A 19,379-nucleotide genomic window follows, 5' to 3' on the forward strand; every position below is an offset into this window, starting at 1 on the left:
AATCTAGAGACCCCTTCTGTAACTTTGGCAGAGGGATCCTTGAATTGCATCTGAATTACTGTTGGAGATAAACAGACAACTAGAAAACTGCATTGAAATTGACATTTTAGGGGCTGGGGCTACAGCTCAGTGATAGAATATTTGCCTAGCATAAGCAAGGCCCTGGATTCAGAGCACTACAGGAAAAAAAAAAAAAAAGTAAATAGTATTTTAGATCATTTAGATAATACCAACTGCAATCTTACTTAAGATTTAAAAATTTTCATTTATCCTAGACATCCTCCTTTGAAAACAAAAAAAAATCATTTTTAAATGATTTAAAATTTAAAATGATTTAAATCATTTTTAAATGAAAAAAAAATTTTAAATCATCCATTAATCCATTAAGACTAAAATACATATATTATACTTTAACAATTATTACAGAATTATTAAAGAAAAGGGAGATAAAATTATTCAGACCCAGTATAAAGTGTAAGCACTTTGCCATTTTCTAGGATCTACAGTGACATTTTTGTTGTTCTTTTCACTTCTGTCACCAACTCGTACCCCTAAACTTAGAGATGCTCTCAGTGATAGGTCTTAAATGTTCTTGCTGTGGCTAGGAGGAGGGAAACAGGAGTGACCGTCAGATGGCACTTGGACTGCTAGAAACATGAATGAACAGACACTAATTCATTTTGAAAATGTTAAGTTCAAGCTCCAGTATTTTTGTTGTTTTATTTTACAATGAAGTCAGATATAAGGTCCAGTTGTAGCTAAGAAACAAATCATATGCCTTGGGGGGGAAAAAAAGATCTTTTTAAAAAATGTTTGGTGCCCATTATTGTACTCCTTCCTCTTCTTCCAGATTTTGCCTGATCTACTTTTATTGTAAATAAATCCCTGACCTCAGAACCAGAGCCAGTATCAACTACCTATACAATAGCTGTCTCAGGAAGAATGATTTGCCATTGAATACTGTGTAGGATTTCAACTTGAAGGAGCCAAGCTCCATGAGTAAAAAGATGGGTGGGGGAAAGGAGAAGGACATTGATTGAAACTGTTTAGGATTTAAAACAGAGAACAACCAGCATATAACACCCCCACCACACTGCCCATCCACATACTCTATACAGATGACTGCCAGCCATCCTAATCAGCAGGAATGTTTCAGTTTCCTATAGTCAGAGACTCCTCTGAGCTTTTAATTAAAAGTACCTTGTTCAAGGACATAGCAATTTAAAGCTTCATCAGCAACAGTGAGATTCCCTCAAACTGAATTTGACCTATATGGTGTTGAATACTCAAGGAAGTCAGCAAAAGGCCTACCTTATTTATGAACCAAAGCAATCCCTAAATGCCAATTATGGAGCCTCTGATTGTTTGCTATGAATCCGAGAGAAAGGAAAAAAAAAAAAAAGAAGAAAGAGAAAAAATAGAAAATAAGAGAAACCCACAACCCACTTTTTCTCATTAAAGCATTTCATTTCCTGTAGGCCTGATGGATAAGAAATGATTCAAGCTCAGGATCGCTATCTTTTTTTATTTTCTTCTATCAGTGTCTTGATACATCATCCAAAATGAAAAAACAGGCGGAGTCACATGGTTTCGTGGTTCATTTTTCACCTTGGGATTATACCTGAATTTCAATTTCCTATTAAGAGTCTGTTTGTTTGATCCCTGGAAATTGAAATGTAGGCACAAGGCTTGGATGAAAAATTAGTCATGCAGCTTTCACCCTAAGCTAGTACAGCTGGAGGAGAGCTGAAAGGAAATTTGAACGGAAAGTTGACAGTTAATTTAACAGACTCATTCTCTTCGGGTCACCTTGGGACTCCTTGTTGGTCAAGGAACTTGTAAATCAACCTGATTCTGAGTTTGATTGAAGAAAGTCAGTGAAACCTTAATACTTAAATACCTGCAGAGGTGATAGAGGAAATATATCGAACGCAGCACCGATGGTCTCCTCTGTCAAAGACATCTCTGGGGAAACACCATTTAGATAAAGATTAAAACCCATTATAAGGCTTGCCCAGGTGAAAATGGATGCTTAGAAAGCCCTTGGTGGAGGTGAATGGGAAATAGTGCTGGGGATCTCTCCATCTACTAATTAGCTGACATAAGACAAAGGCAACTTCCAGGCTCTCTAAGGGTTACTGGAGCTATACTGTCTAAAATTGCAACCCTTTCTACACCCCAAAACTCCATATTCCCCTAACCCTCTTTTGTTTTCTTTCCATATCATTTATCACCTTCTAAAACATTAGGAAATTTAGTGATTTTTTTTATGTTTCTTAATTGTTTTTGCTCCATTCCTAAAGACAGTGATTTCTGTGGTGGTGTTCACTGCTGTATCCTGTAGAAAAGTGATTGGCACACAATTTTACCTCAATAACTAATTATTGAACTATAAATGAATGACTGACTGAATGAATGAAAGGCAAGTAGGCTCAGAAGCAAGATCTTCTACAGGATTTTGTAGTTTCTACACCTTGTTTTATCAGCATCATCAAAATAAGGCCACTTGTTATTACAACCAATAAAATTTTTGCTTCCTGCCCTATAGGAAAAGCAAATGGATAGCTTCCTTATTTGAAGAATTTATCCCTGGCACAGATTACATTTACTTATGGAAGTCTGGGAAAAAACATAATATGGAAATAACCAGATCCCAGAATATTTCTAAATGATACCATTTGTTTAATGTCACATGCCACATCCAAAGGTCTTCCAAATAACAGGAAAGCAGATATTCACGCTTAAACATTCTGTGTGTCAGACAGTATTGTTTTGTTATAATAAATATTGATTAAATGCACATTCTTGGGGAGATACTTCACACACAGCTATTCTGTGTGAACCAAAGTATGATAATACCAGTTCCCTGTGCTGACTGTCCATGTCATCACAATAACAATATCTACATGGGAAATGATGGTGCTGGAACTGACGAAAGAAAATCACCTCTGCTACAATGAGAAACATCATGGCAACCTGGAAAGACTGGGTTTTGAACCTGGACAGTTCAGTGGAGGTTTACTGTTTATGGCCCTCAAAAGTCAAGTGACCCTCTTGACAAGTTATTTAATTTCTCTGAGCTCAATTTCCTTGTGCATAAATTAGTGCATAATTGCCACCTTATAGGGTGACTAGGAGTATTAGAAATAGCATAAATATAATTCACTTAGTAGTTGCTCAAAAATTTAATAGTAGCAGGAGTCACACCAGTACTATCATATCACATAACACTTTTTTGGATATGATGCAAGAACATAAAATAGCTTTGATAAACTGAGTATGTCTCAGAGAACAGTGGTAAAATAGAACTGGACAAAATCTCTGGTCAGCTAAGAACAAAGAGTTTTGTGTATGAACTGTCAGCATTTAGGGGCAAACAGCCATCATGACTTACAAGATTAGAAGCTACAAAACTCATAAAGTTAAATATTTACATTTTGGAACCTCTAGAAAGCAGGCCAATATTTTCTCAGCAGGCTCCAGCTATATGCTTGAGGGAACACAAGTACTGTTTATACTCTGCGCATGTTGGATGCACGATAAAATGACAGATTGGGGACAGGTCAGAGCAGAAATGTGACAGAGGTAGAGCTAAATGGACCTCTGTGAGTCTCTCTGGGACATAACTTTCTTAAGGAAAACACAACAACTCTAATTGTACCTAATCACTGTCCCATCACGTTATGTCCAACATTCAGAGATTCCTACAAAGTGCTCTGGCCACGACAGGAAGCCAGGGCCGCAAGCATTCTGCATTAGTAGGGATGTGTAAGCTTCTCTTTGCTGCAAAATGATAGATGACCTAGGCAGGCATGTCATTTCCTGTTTTGTGCTTTCATTTTTCAGACCAAATTGCACTAAACCACAAAACCATCGTGTGTCCCATGATCGATGTCATTGACCACAATCACTTTGGGTATGAGGCACAAGCTGGGGATGCCATGCGTGGAGCCTTCGACTGGGAAATGTACTACAAAAGAATTCCCATCCCTCCAGAGCTCCAGAGGGCCGATCCCAGCGACCCTTTTGAGTGAGTAACAGCTGAGGGAGGGGACAAGGGAGAGAGGGCAGGTAACGCATTCCAGGCGAGTCAAACCTGGGACCCGTGAGGACAATTATCTCTGATAAAATGGAATAAAACAGGTGGTAACAATATGCAAAACACCAGGGAAAGGTCAGATGTGCAAGCTGTAGAAAATCACAAGCTGTGCTGGATGCATGAATTGCCCCTTCTCACACTTTTGTTAAGCATAACAGAGAGTGTGTAGGGATAAAAAGAAGCCAAAAAATTCATAGTTCACAGAAAATACATGGAGAAGAACTGCATGTTCTCCTTTGAAATGTCCTTTTATTTACAGTTCTCTGGGAGTTTTTGTTTGTTTGTTTTGTTTTTATTTTTCCCAAGAGGAGTATTGAAATTAACTATTTTATTTTTCTTTTATTGGGAATTGACACAAAATCTGAACCAGAACTTAAACCTACACTATGTACCCTACTGGAAATTATCTATTTACTATGAAAGTTAGTATTTCTGAGTAGGCAATTCTATAAGTTAAATTTGGGAAATTCAATAAAATAACCTATCTAAAGTAAATATTCATTAGTAACTCTGCCTCTAGTTTAAGTATTACTTAGAAAAAAATTAAAACAATAATCTATCAATTTCTACAAAACTAAATCATTTTTTCCCCATTGTGGACACAAGATGGCATATTTCAAGAAAAAGAAGACACAAGGCTTACTTTGACAACCCTCAGGATCAATGGTGAATAATGAACTGTTATCAACAGTTACCAGATATTGCCTAAGGCATCGCTATTCCACATACTGCCCCCTTGATCTCATTAAGTCGTTAGCATTCTAAAACTATTATATATTTTTATTAGTACAAGAAAATTGCCTATGATCAAAGATTTGCCATTCTGTAAGAGTCCATTAAAAATGTATTTAAATTAGGGCTGGGGTCATAACTCTATTGGTAGAGTGCTTGCCTGGCAGGCCTGCACAAGTCCCTAGGTTCGATCCCCAGCACCACCAAAAAAAAAAAAAGGGAAGAATTTGAGTCAATATTGTATTTTTATCCATAACATGGGCCATAAAATTTGACAATGGAGAAGCTACTGAGTACAAAAGCCACTTCTGTGACACTGACACTAAATTCCAATAAACATTTAATAATCATCAGGAAATGTTTCCTCCAATACTAGTCTCTAGAAAGATGGACTCCTGGGGAAGCAGAGGGAATTTCAGAATTATTTGCCTGATACAATAGGACAAAGTCTTTTCTTTTGTGAAATGAAGCACTCTCATTAAATATCCAGAGTTTCTAGACTTAGCACTCTAAAAACTCTCAAATGACTGGAAAGTTTTTGGAAAGAAATAATGAAGGGCCTTTATTACTCCCTCATATGCACTGGCAAAAATTCCATGCATATTTAAAACTACTAAAGAAGGTTTTTAGGCATCTCTATAAAGGAGTTTTTAGTAAGCATTTGAAGTGGGCCCAGCTGAGAGATGCTCCTCGGACTTCCCTGAAGGTACCCATCTTAAGGTCTTGGCAAAGGGGCTTAAAGTGCGATAAACAGTAAGTAGATGAAACAATGTGTATGTTAATTAGCTTAAGTCAACCATTCCACTATACCTACCTATCTCAAAACATATCCTACACCATAAATATATACAATTTTAATTTATCAAAGAAAAAGCAAATAAGAAAAATGAAGAATTGTTTCAAATCTTAAAAAAATAAAAATTTAAAAGTGGGGGGGTGGCGGATGAGAGAACAAATGTGCCCTAAACACAGCAGAACTCTTATTATGCAGATGGCAGTAATTGTCACAGTGCAGCTGCTGCAATCCTAGGTTACCATGTTTCAAGGCTAGAATTCATCCTTGATGACTTTCCAAATACTGTAATAGTGACTGATTATAATGACCTTTTACTTTACTTTGTACCATGATGGCAGAGTGTGACTTTGCTTTCTGAAACAGTGATATCAAAGTGCTACTAAAGGACTCTTATAATAATGTATCCTCGGTGCCTGCAGTGACGGTCAGGCAGACCCTGGCTGTGGCTATCACAATACCAAGCACCTTGTTTAACCCCAGAGCTGACAGAATTGGTAACTTTCAGAATTAGAGGACCACCTGTTCCTCCTGTCACTGACTTAGATGGTTACTGTCGTATCAAAAATTGCACTGGTCTATTGAATATTTCTGTTGTTCTGCTTTAAGTCCCTTTGATTCCAAAGAATGTGGACATTTTAACCTTTCATAATAAATGTAACTTCCAGGAGGTGTCCACTTTGATCTTAAAAACTGCATTTCCTTCCTGATAATAAAAGAACTGTTACCCAAGTGCTCAGAGCAGTGTATCTGCAATTCCATTATCGCAGCAGTCACCGGAATGTGCTCATAAACAGACGTGCTGTAGGCTAAAACTTGCTTCTCTAGATGTAAAGCTTTAAGATACACAGAGCAAAAGCAGTCTACCCATATATCTCTCTAAAAGTCTTTCACATTTCAAGAGGCTGCCAGGGTGTGCCGTTTTCTATGGGAAGATGGAGAGGGGTCGCTGAAAAGATGGGAAGAAGGAAAAAAAAAAAAAAAAAAAAAAGAGGATCTATAAATGTTTTGCACTCAGCATGACTTTTCATGCAATATATATGCAAAACTTATCTTTCTCTAGCAAATTTATCAGATGGCCTAAAGATACTACCTCAATTCTTGTATTTATTCTGCCAGTATTTGAGATTTTAGTGACTAATCACTGACTACAGCAGTGTTTTCCAACCTAAAAGTCCTGTGTAATGAGTGAAATACGATCAGTATTTAACTATTGATGAATTGACTTGACTTGAATTAACATTTTCTGGGTATTATACTATACATGAGCATGTGTTATCAAGTATTCAATTTCAGTTGTAATGCATACATGATCTTGAGGTGTGGCATAAACTGCATTTCCCAATATAGGTCACATAATCAAAAGAATCCAAAATCCACAAACTTTCTAAACTAGGAATCAAGACCTTCAATGATCTCACCAGAAAGAAAAAGGGAGAACTCATGCATAACTTTGACACTGAGAAAATTTACTTATACTTGTAAAGAAATGTAGTTTTTAGACAAATGGCTCCCAGAATATGATAGAAAATACAGCATTAATGATTCTAGTTATTATATGACAGTCATAATTTGGAGTGGACTGAACTGGATTGGATTAGATTGAATATATTTCAGAAATATTTTGGACTTTTGATTAAAGAAAAACACAATGGTCTCCTTTTCTGGGGATTTGTATGATGACATGGGATGCTTTTAGGAAATGCTTAATATTCATGGGTCTTATAAGTCATCCTCATTTCTGGGTCATCTTCAACGCAGAGTGCTTAGTTAGGCATGTAACCTTTTCTGTATGACAAAACATATCTTTCTTTAGCCATAATGATGAAGGGAAAGATTGCCTTTTGCTGTCTGATCACTAACTTCTTCAACCTTATCTTTGTGTCTAACAGTTTAAAAAGAACCTAAAGACACTGTCTTGCCAAATTTCTTTGTCAGTGCAAGCAATCACTAGACACTGTCGGGAGCCATGTCCAGTCTCTGCTTAAACTCATCAGCAAAGTAAATTTGCTGCCTCAAAAGGCTTCCCATTCCAGTAGACTTATTGACAGGAAACTTTTCCTTTGCATTAAAAAGATCTGTCTCCCTGATCCCAAGTTTTCCTACTTGACATGCAAAGAAAATCTAATTTTTCTTCAATGATAGAGCTACTATAAGAATTGGGGAGCAAAAAAGAAAAAAAAAATTCTTTCTTTTCCAGGCTAAATATTTCCTCTTTTATTACCATGTTTTCCAAGTCCTCCAGAATCCTGTAAAAGTTCATGCTTGTGATATAACTGTTCAATAAATATAAATTCACTTGACTACTGCAATGTCACTGACGTTTCTCCAACTTGTCAACTAAGATAGCATGAAATACTCCATCCAATATGCCAGGGGCTCAGATCCTAAAATACAACCCTGTCAGCCTTAAAATAAAGTTAATTTACTGGGAATTTGTGCTAGTTCCAGGGGATCATTCTTCCTTTTCCTAAGTCCTCATGATCAATTCAGCAGCTCATTCAATTTTGAAAGTTCACTATCCTGACTTTGAATTGTGGAGAAATTACTTTTACACTGCTAATCTTCCTCAGATCTCCACAGATCCTCAAAGACTTCCCATAGAGTTTTAATCACTATGGCTGGAATTTTAGCACACAACTCTTAGTGAGGACTGACACCTATTTTCCACCAATATTTATCACCAGTTTCAGAAGTTTCAAAAGTACGGAATCCATTGTGAGGAAGGAAAACTCAGACTCAAGCATCCATTTTTTCTTTCAGAAACCCCTAAGTTCAAAGGCTTAAGAGTTTAATCAGTGATTCCTCATCTAAGGCCACTACCCAGCCTAAAATGTTGCCAGGTATGGATCGTAATGGCTGCGACCTGTTGTCAAGCACTTCAAGGTTTCACTTAGAACACAGAAGATGAAGCCTATGGGCCAAATGAGAAATTCTCATAAGCTGGTTCTGCTGTTCAGAAGCATGAAGTCTAGCCCTTGCTAAAATGAAGTACTACCTCTCAGTTACAGAAACTTGTACCACTATTGCATGAAAGCAGAATGCCTTCCAAAAATTTACTGTGTCCTCCTTTAACCTTCCAAAGGACAAAGCAGAAAACTTGTTGACTTTATTTTTTATGTAAGAGTATGACAAAGTTCTGATGCTGTGTAGAAGTCATTGCTTATAGGGGAACAAATTTTTTTTGCTAAATTTATATCTGGAGTAGAATATTTTAATGTGCAAATAATCACAAATTTATCATTCTAGACGAAGTCTTAGAGACCATTCAGGCTCTTAGTTTTATAAATACGGCTACCTAAGCTATAGAATTTAAGTGACTTATACAGTGTTATAAATAATAAATTCAACAGGTGCCACTAGAGTCTGAGGTTCTGACTCACCACCTGGTGTGATTCTTTCTTTTACACCATGGTGGCAGAAAGGAAATCAATAGTTATTAAGGTCTACTGCTACGACAGGAACTGGGCTAGGAAGTTTACACACATTGCTAACTCATTTAAATCATTATTTCAAGCCTATGGAAATAAATAATATTGTCCTCATTTTTACAAATGAGGTGGTTGAGGCTCATAAAGATTAAGTAGCATACCACAGTTTACACAGGACATTGGAATAAGAATCCAGAACCCAAGGTGCCCTCTATTCCATAGAAATGTCCACCTCCCTTTTCTCTGGGAGAAAATATATTCTCTGGTGTTTAAAGAATAATCATGATGAAGAAGAAAACATTGTTTTCAGGGAGTACACAAGCTTCTTCCCCACACACAGCAGCGAGCCCTTAAGTTAATATCACAAAGCTGAAAGCATCAGTGACTTTTCCCAATCCCAGCAGCAAGGCTTATTTCAAGACACATCCAGGACACTGGGTTAAAGCAAGTTATCCCTGGGCTTCTCGGACCCACAGGCTGTACCTTCTCAGTGGGGACCCCAAAGATGGTGTGAATGAAGGGGAGATGTAGCCAGTCCTTGGTTCACAAGACCACCAGCCAGGCTAGCCTGGAGGAAAAGGGGCTTTCTCTCCTTGGTGGGGGTAAAACTTCATACTATTTATTACTTGTGGATCAGCTTACTTAAAACTTAAAATGAACTGCTAGCCTTTGTCAGCACCTTATTGAGCAACTGACATTGCTCAATAACATTCCTCTCAGGTAAATTGCAGTGAAGGGTGGGGGTTCATTAGCTAGTGCAAAATATGAAAGTAAATATTATCTCTTTTACTCAAAACTCTGTCCAGTTGGGTTTTGACCCAATATTAGTAATCCCAAATTTAATCAAAATCAGTAAAGCATGAAATTGACTCCCTAAGGAAAACCAGATTGGTAGAACTCTGAATTTAATGTGGAACGTAAAGTCAAAAGTATAACTTTGGGGGTCTTCTCCACTTTCACCTCTGAGCGGAATTGGATGCTACTCATCATCCTTTTTTGTCTGTCCTGCCCATATCGAGCCACCTCTAAAATCTAGAGTATAAGTTTGGGAGAATGAGAATTTTCATCACATCCTGCTTCTCAAACCAAGTAATTTTGCCATGATCTTCAAGCAAGTGCTTCCAAATCTTGCCCCTTTTTCCCTCAAACAATCAAATCAGTGCATACAAACTACCATCATATTTGCTTCCTCTGCCTCAAACTTTAAACACACAGCTCTCTCTGAGGTCTTAAAATTTTTGCCCTGAACTTTTGAAGGAATTAAATTAGAATAAACATCGATTTAGTCTAGAGATGAGACGCAGGAGGGTAAAATCAGACTTGGCCTTCACAACTTCAACCAGCATCCAACTGACCTTCGCATTCTTCCAGAAAACTCTCAATCAAGCAAACCAAATAACCGATTTCATGAAGCCTAGGTGGTATGCAATATCAGAACTAGCATTTGCCTAGCACTTTCATAGAATGTAAAATACTTCACTACACTGACCCCTTTTAGTAATCCTTTAGGGATTAGCCATTGTTATTTTTTCTACTTTTGTAAATAATGGGAGTGAAAACTAGAAGTTAAGTAACTACCCCAACTAATAAGAGGCAAATTCAGGACTCAAAAGCATCTCCATTCATTCATTCAGACTTCAGACCTGGGTTTAATCTATAATCTCATAGAACTCAAAATCAATGCCTTCTTTCATTCATTCAGACTTTTAAGTCCTAAAGTTAATCAATAATTTTCTTTACCTCTCCTCTGAAGAGAAACTTCAGGAAGTTTTTTTTGTCAATTAATGTTTCCTAGTGAGTTTATAACAACAAGAGCAGGAAAAGAAACAGATTGCCTCTTTCCCCACACTGAGTTCTCGTTAGGCCAAGCTGAAGCTGATAGGTTGAAAATGTCAGCTCTCAGTTACTTACTAATGAAGGGAAATGTCAACAATGCCAGCTTCTGTTCTGTTTATAACAAGATCTAATTCAATATTTGACAACCGCAGAAGGACAAAATGTTTAGGGAAAAATACTGTCGCACTTCTAAATGGCGTCCTCATCTGCAGAGGGTGAGGATAAATGAGCAGAAATGGCTCAAGTGTCTAAAAACTAGTCAAAATATTGAATAGAATCAATCTTCCTCAAAATTCCAGAATGAAATCTCACTGAAGATTTTTTTTTCTTAAGTATAAAGAAAAATGCTGTCACATAGGCAGAGTTGTTCCAAAGCAAAATTGTTAGTTACCCAACCCTCTTTAGAGACCTGTTCCCCATTGCTCAGCTCTAGAGGCCCTTGGGCTGCCCCAGCCTCCAGTCTTCAGGGCAGACCTATGTGGTTAACAATTCTTAGGAAGGGATTGCACAGTCTCTTTTCCCTTGTCAGGGTCTGCCCAACAAAAACAACTCTTTCTTCCTCCCCCAGTTGGGCGCTTGTGTGCTACATCAACACAATACTCCCTGTTACTCTCTCCTTCCTTTGGCACTCAGAATATTAACAAAGTCAATTCCTAAATTAACAATCACTACCATTACTTTCTGGTACCTCCCTGATCACGTACTTTGTTCTGGTTTATTGAGATCTCTGTGTTCCTGGGATAGCTTTGACCTTGAAACTCTCTCTTTCTGGTTTCTGACCAGTAGTTTCTGACTTTTGAACCTCTATCTTCTGCCAACACTTTCTTTAAGGGTTGTATCAGGAGGCCTATTTGGGAAGAAGGGGAGTCCTAGTTCTCCATCCTGAGAGATTTTTACCCCTGTATACCAGTCACTCAGGACCATGGCTCCAGTGGAGCCCCAGATCCCTGCGACTTCTGTTCTAACTATTCCCCATCTTTGTTTCTTTGGTAGTATTCCCTCTTGAGTGTAAGACTTCTGACTTTCATTCTGCTCTTGCTTTGCTGCTGCCTCCCTGATCAAGCTCTAGCCTGAGTTTTTCATCCCAAGCATCCCTGGGTAGAATAATTCGATCCACTCTAGACCTCAAGATCCATCCAATAGTTATCCATAGACTCATACCACTAAACACCTAGCAAATGCTCCCCAAAGAATCATAGGCGTCACAAACCTAGATTGAGAACTTTTTATTATTCATTTACCTGTTTTCTCAGCCATTACCTACTTTGCTCTGCTTACAAAACTGGTGTCCTAAGTCTTTCTAATATCTGAGGACTCTTTGCTTTGTCCTACCCACCCTCGAGATGTGATTTGACTCTACCTTCATTTACTCCTTATGAATTCTGTGCTCTAGCATATGATCATTCAGAATGCTTCCTGGCCTTCTTTAATTTAAATGCTCTTTTCACTTAGCTAAGGAATAAAGCTCCATGAGCCCATGAAAATATTGTGAGAATATATGGCCCCCTTTCCAGTACCCAAAGCTTAGGAACATTTACATTGCCCATGAGAACAGCACACCAGAGCATGACAGAATTTAACAAAACCAGCCTGGCATAGTGTCACATACCTGTTATCCCAGCAGTTCGGCAGACTGAAGCAGGAGGATCACAAGTTCAAAGCCAGCCTCAGCTGCTTAGCAAGACACCAAACAACTTACCAATGTCCTGTCTCAAAGTAAAAAATAAAAAGGGCCCGGGATGTATCTCAGTGGCTAAGTGCCCTTGGTTTCAATCCCTGGTACAAAAGGAAAAAAAAAAAAAAAAAAAAAAAGAATTTAAAAGAACCCTCCTCCATTCTTCCAAATTTCATCTTCTCATCCCAGCAGGCAGGAGTTATAGACCCAAGGCCTGCGTATATGTAGATCTATTTTCTCACCTGAAGCTTCCTTGCTAAGATATCTTCTTCAGCTCTGCTAGCCTTTCTTCCCTTCTCAACAACTCTCTTCTCTTCTAATCATTGCTAACATTGACACTAGACTGTAAACTCCATAAGGGCAGAGATGACCATTTTGTTCAAATTATTCAGTGCTGGCTCACTAGTACCCAGTTCCCACTCACTAGCACTCAGTTCCCGCACACAACAGGCACCCAGGAAGTATTCACTGGATGGATGAAATAAATGCTAAAGTCAGGAGAGACCTTGGTCAGGTAGGCCTGTATGTATCTGAAGAAAAGATGAGTTTTTCAGAAAAGAACACTAGCTAAGGAAAGTGCTATGGTAGGACTGAGCACAATTCACCAGACCAGGCTGAATAGAACATTACATAAGAGTGTAGATAATAAAGAAGAAATAAAGAAGATGACAGAGGCCTTTATTTTCTATGTAGGAAGAAGAAACCTGATCAAGAATCAACAGAATGGAGGCTGGAGGTGGAACTCAGTGGTAGAGCACTTGCCTAGCATGTGTGAGGCCCTAGGTTCCATCCTCAGCACCACATAAAAATAAATAAAATGAAGGTATTGTGTCCATTACAACTAAAAACAATCTTTAAAAGAACAAACAGAAGGACTTCCTGTTGTCATTTGCATTATGAATGTCAATTAAGATAATTTTCAATCAAAATCTAAGCAATGACATCTTTAACAAAGAGACAATGAAGTAAGGTAAACACATTGATCTTTCAGTTTTGTCCATTTCTAAAAAACCATTTCTAACCCAGATGCTGTCAGACTCAAGGGCTGTCTAGATTGAGCTTATAAATCGGTTCAAGTTATTTTCTCTAGAAAGTAGATACATAAAAATAACTGGAATGAGAAAGAGACAAAGGCTGGCTTTGATTCTGTGCTGATGGCTTCCAAGAAGGGTGGAGTTCACTCTGGATCACACATGGCGGGAGACAAGGCTGTGCTCAGAGATACAGTCAGGGGTGTCTCAGAAACAAGGACTTTAGGAAGAAGACAATGCCCTGTCTCTGTGCTCTAACAAAGAGTAGAGCTAAAAATGAATCATAAAATAGTAATGCACACTCCTCTTGAGGCAGAGAGATGAGCAATTTAGAAAAGTGGTATGCTTTTGTTAGCTTACCTGTGACTAAATCATCAGTCTTTATTGTTTGCTGTTCAGGTTATTGATTTGAATCCAAAAGCAGTATCTACGGAGGCTATATTCATGGAGGCACGGTTTGGCCAAGATCATCATTCCCTCCTTCAGGGAAATAATCAAGCAATGGCCAGGATGCCAAAGGACAGAGACAAAAAAATCTTCTTCCTCTTCTTCCTTTTCGTCCTCTTCTTTCTTCTTCTTTTTGTAGGAGGGTGTCCTAACACTTATTGTAGTAGATTTGAGTAGATTCATCTAGAAAGATGTTTAAGAGAAAGAAATGTGTGTTTGTGTTTCTCAGAGTACCAATAAAGCTGGACAAAATGAGCCAGGCATGGTGGTACATGCCTGTAATCCCAGCGACTCAGGAGACTGAGGCAGGAGGGTCTCCAGTTCAAAGCCAGCCTCAGCAATGGCGAGGTGCTATGCAACTCAGTGAGATCCTGTCACTAAATAAAATACAAAATAGAGCTAGGGATGTAGCTCAGTGGTTGAGTGCCCCTGAGTTCAATCCCCAGTTACCTGCCCCCCCCAAAAAAGGTGGACAAAATGAGCCCTTGCGGGAGGAGTATTACAAAGAGTGATTCAATGGAAAGGTGAAGGCCCAGGCCATCCACCAGGAGGAAAGGCGTCATGCTGACTGTGAGATGGAGAAGGATTCTTCAGGTGGTGGTCTCTGATCCAGAGATGACTTTGAGGACTTCTCCAGCTCTAATCTTCTTCAGTGTAGAACTCTGTGGCAGCACCAGAATACTCGTTGCCTCTATACCTTCCTCCTGTTTGCTCTGCTGTGGGTTGGAACCACAGAGGAAAACAAAGACTGCCCAGGTCCTGCTGTGGAATTCTGGTGAGCCAGGGCAGGGAAGCAGGAGATTCATAAAGCCAGAGTCTTCCAGGCTGCAGAGATTGATTAGAAAACTTATCCACAACCTGCCAAAAGTGATACACAAAGAGAGAAATTATGTGAAGTTAAAGGGGAAGATAAAAGTATAAATCAGAGGAAAAGTGATTGCATCACAAGCCAGAAAAGAGGAAGTGGTTCTGAACACTGTGTACGTAGAGGCAAATAGTAGGGGAAAACAGGACAGCTCGAGAATATTAGGGTCTGCGTTACATAATGCCAATGCGGGACCAGGTTGTCTTTCCTTCCTCTTCCCTACAGCCTGGACCTCACTGATTGCACAAATTTAAAAGTCAGTCAAGAACACCAGCTTTCTAAGTCCTTTTCCCCCTTTGCTTAACACTGCTCCAAGAATTATATTTTAACACTTGTTATAAAGAAATCATCTCATGGAAAATAATTCTAGCATATGTAACAAGTTTCAGAAATACAGTTATAACTCAAGAGGGCATAAATGCAATTTTCTTTATCTCTATAACTGAACTCCACAGGACCCCAGAGTACTGTTTTTCAGTGTGAACAGCAGGCTTGCTCCAAACCCATTCGGGGTCCAAGACAAGAGTGCAAATGAAGGCCCAGGTGGCACCTGTCTATATATTTAGAAGTTATAAATCAAGCTAGCAAACCACTGAATTTTGTTCCGTGGTCCTACCTTGATAAATATACCTTCATGACACTCTAGAGAGCCAGGTTTGCATGCAGAATTCCTCTCGAGTGTTCTATGGTTGCTTACAGCAGTGTGGGGCTTTGCAGCCCTCGGCCATGTCTTCCTACACACTTATTCTTCCTGCACCCCGAGGGCCCACACAGACGGGCATAGAAGCCCACATGACCACTCCATGGACAAAATAGCCATCCTTTGGTCAAACCTCAACTCTAAGGGTGTAAATTCCAAGCCACAGGAGGGCATCCCCATGAAAAAGAACCAAAGAAGGAAAATAATCACAAGCCTTATAAGCACACTCAGGACTATTTTTGCAGAGATTAACACAGTCTCCAGAACCCAGCTTACAAAAAGTGTGCAGTCTCACATGAGCATTCTCTTTAGTTTGTCTCTTTAGTTCCCAGGACTACCTATTTTCATGGGGGCGACATAAGAAGATCAGAGCTTGGACTCTCTTTCCTGAATTCGAGGTCATTGAACATTAGTGAGCCTTGATTTTGACAATTAAAAATACAGTTGCATCTGGAGGTTGTTTCTTGGATACTCACAGACAGTAATGCCCATGGATACTCAAGTCCCTTATATGAAAAGGTGATGTATTTGCATATAAATTATCTTCTCATAAACTTTAACCCATTTGTCTCATCATCCCAAAAGTGGAACAGCTATAAAAGCTTAAATATATACTATGTAATAGTATACTATGTATACCATGTATATACTATGTAATTACATAGTATATATTTCCAATTATGATTTCCAACCTATTTTAATGAACTTTTGTCAATTTTGCTGAAATATTCTCAGAATTTGGATTTAACCCAAGTTTTCAATTCTGCAAACATAATGAATATTTAAATATTTCAAAATTATCATAAGTCGTTCAACTGAAGCTTTTATAGGTGTTTCCCAACTGGGACAATGGGACAAGAGGGGTTAATGGGTTAGGTCATCTCTAGATTACTTATAACACCTAATACAATAAAAATGCTGTGTAAAAGTTTGCTATAGTATCATGTTTAGGAAATAATGACAAAGAAGAAGTTCTGTACATGGTCAGTACAGATGCAGTTTTTTTTTCTGAATATTTTTTTATCTATGGTTGTTAGAATCCACAGATACAGAGGGGCAAGAGTATATTTGTTGCAGTGTATAATTTGGTCTTTTAGAGGTAAATTTTCAATACATTAGATGTTCAAATCCAGTCAACTTAGTAATCAAATTCCACATAAGGATTGTTTTCCCAGTTGCTATGCTCAGATTTCTTCCATTCTCCTTGCCCACCATTATTACATCATGATACTACATAAAGTCCTCATAGGGGAGAAGCATCATTTGCAACTTTATCTTCCTCAACGAGCTCCAGCTGCTCCCAAATGTAATACAGCAGCTCTTTCACAGGAGGCTTCTGTTCTCTGTGGACCCCTTGATATAATGTCCACAATGTCCACCCTCCATGTGGTCTCCTGGCATGGTGTGCGGCCCTTCCTGAGTTCTAAGTTCTTGCTAAGTATCAGTCAGAGAAACCCAGCTGCAGGGTCTCACTGATCGGCAGCTTTGATTTGTTCAACCCCAAGTCTTAGAGTTGATTCCCTTCACTCTGCATCATGGCTACCCCTGCCTGGTCCTCTACCTTTCAACTCTCATCTACCTCCTACCCTTTTTCTTGCCCAGACAGGTAAGAGTTCCACATATAATAGGGTTTACGGGCACCAGGAAAGTCCAATCTCAGGCCCCAGGTTGGCCCAACCACATTGTACAATCCTTTTCACTCTAATGAGCTGTTTGCATAGAGCATGTTACTTAGCGATATCCTCAAAACATCAATTCTATATAACAAGTAGGTACAATCCCTCTTGTCCTGGAATCCTAACTCTGGCCTAGAGTCTTCTTTTCTCTACCACACCCTTACCCCCCTAATCCTCATGAAAGCAAGGTCAAAGTCTTCAATTTGACTTGGTTGAAACCAACAAATCCTTCAGCCTCTTTCAATGACCTTTTGCTCTTGCAATGGAAGCTCTTTTTGTTTATGTTATGTCATTTGAAAGGCAAAAACTGAGCAATTACTTTCCTGTTCTTGGTGGTGCTTCAAAGGCAACAAAAGCCTGAGGTTCCCTAGGCCAAGAGCCAAATGCAATAAGAATTACAAAGAAAAACCTACCAATAATATTTTTTCCAAATACATCACCCCACTGCACAAGTTTTTCATATATTTGTACTTTAATTGACATACTAACTGTACATATTTGTGAGGTACAATGTGACATTTCCATACATGCATTTCATTTCTTCCACAATGCAAATTTTTATAATGCATGCTTTAAGTGATAGAGCAGGGAGTAAAAAATAAATAACTCTACCAGCACATTAGCTATTGAGAGAAGAAGGGAAAGACAGTTCAGTTTAGAAGTAAAATACACTAAAGCACTTCAACCCAAGTAAACTCTTTTTATTTTAGCAATTGCCTTCTGTGTTAGTCGGTTTTTTCTCACCGTGACCAAAATACCTGACAGAAACAACTTAAGGGTAAAAATTTATTTTGGTTCATTTTACAGAGATTTTTAGTCCATGGTCAGCTGCCTCCATTGCTTTTTGCAAAACATCATGGAGGAACAATGTGGCAGAGGAAAGCTGCTCAGCTCATGGCAACCAAGAAGCAAAGAGAAAGGGGCCAGGGACAAGATATAGTCCCCAAGGGCATGTTCCCAGTTACCTGCTTCTTTCAACCATGTCCCACCTGTCTACTCTTTCCACCTTCTCCCAGTATTTCATTCAAATTTTTCATCCATCAAGCAAATTAATTCTGATAAGCTCAGAGCCCCCATAATCAAATCACTTCCTAAAAGCCTCATCTCTGGACATGGTTACATTGGGCAACAAGCCTTCAACCCATGAGCTTTTGGGGAACATTCCAGATCCAAACCAAAACACCTTTCCTACACCCCCCACCACAAAGGGAGGGCAGCCTGCCACTTATCCCATATCACCCACTCACTCAGAGGTCACAGTCAGCATGGAATCAGGGAAAAATCATTTCCACCAAGGTATCCCACACCAGCTACCCAAACACAGGATCTTATAAACTTATCAGTGCCTTTTCTTCAAAAGTATGATCCAATCACCATTGTTTGTAAAATCAGTATTTTAAAAAAGAGAGAGAATAAGACAGCAAAGCAACTGAACTGAGAAAGAAACAAAGACACTTAAAAAAAAAATCTCATTATCCTGATCAAGAATCTAGAACAACATTCATGGGAAGAGAACAAACAAAATCCTCATTTAAAAAATGATTATGAAAAGAAAAAATGAATGTGACTAAAGTCCAAGCTGGTCACCTAAAGGAAAAAGTCCAGGAACCTCTCCGAATGTGAAACAAAAAAGCAGAAGCAGAATCTATATTCTTTTCTAGGGCTGCCATGATGGAGAACCACAAACCAGGTGGTTAACACAAAGGAAAAGAATTGTCTTACAAGTGTTGGAGACCAAGAAGTCCGGCATCAAGGTGTGGGCAGGCCATGCTCACTCCGAAGGGCTAGGGAAATATCTGTTCCGAGTTCCTCCCGGTGTCTTGTAGTCTCATGCATGGTTTACACCACTCTGGTTTCCACAGGGAAACCTGTGTGTCTTCACATCTTCATATCATCTTCTTAGTGTATGTACATGAGATGAAAACTAAGAGAGAGAAGTTATAAGAAGGGAGAAATGAATGCAGTGGGTATTCACCATCCATATAAATGCAATCTTAGAAAGCAGGTACAATGGAGGAAGAGAACCAGGGCTCAGATCCCCAAGAATATCAGCACAAGCCATGTCTGCCTGGCCCTGGCTGTGTCTTTACCACT

The 19,379-nt window shown here is 38.9% G+C and overlaps 1 protein-coding gene across 1 annotated transcript in view; it reads left to right on the forward strand.

Annotated features, from left to right (window-relative positions):
* Nucleotides 1-19,379, forward strand: part of GALNTL6 (polypeptide N-acetylgalactosaminyltransferase like 6) — a 1,118,676-nt gene that overhangs the window by 916,076 nt on the left and 183,221 nt on the right. Inside the window, exon 7 of the mRNA XM_079142956.1 lies at nt 3,847-4,030. Coding sequence (XP_078999082.1) covers nt 3,847-4,030 — 184 coding nt within the window. The remainder of the gene's footprint in view (nt 1-3,846; nt 4,031-19,379) is intronic.

The sequence above is a fragment of the Sciurus vulgaris genome, assembly GCF_902686455.1.
Source record: "Sciurus vulgaris genome assembly, chromosome: 5".
NCBI classification, from domain to species: domain Eukaryota; kingdom Metazoa; phylum Chordata; class Mammalia; order Rodentia; family Sciuridae; genus Sciurus; species Sciurus vulgaris.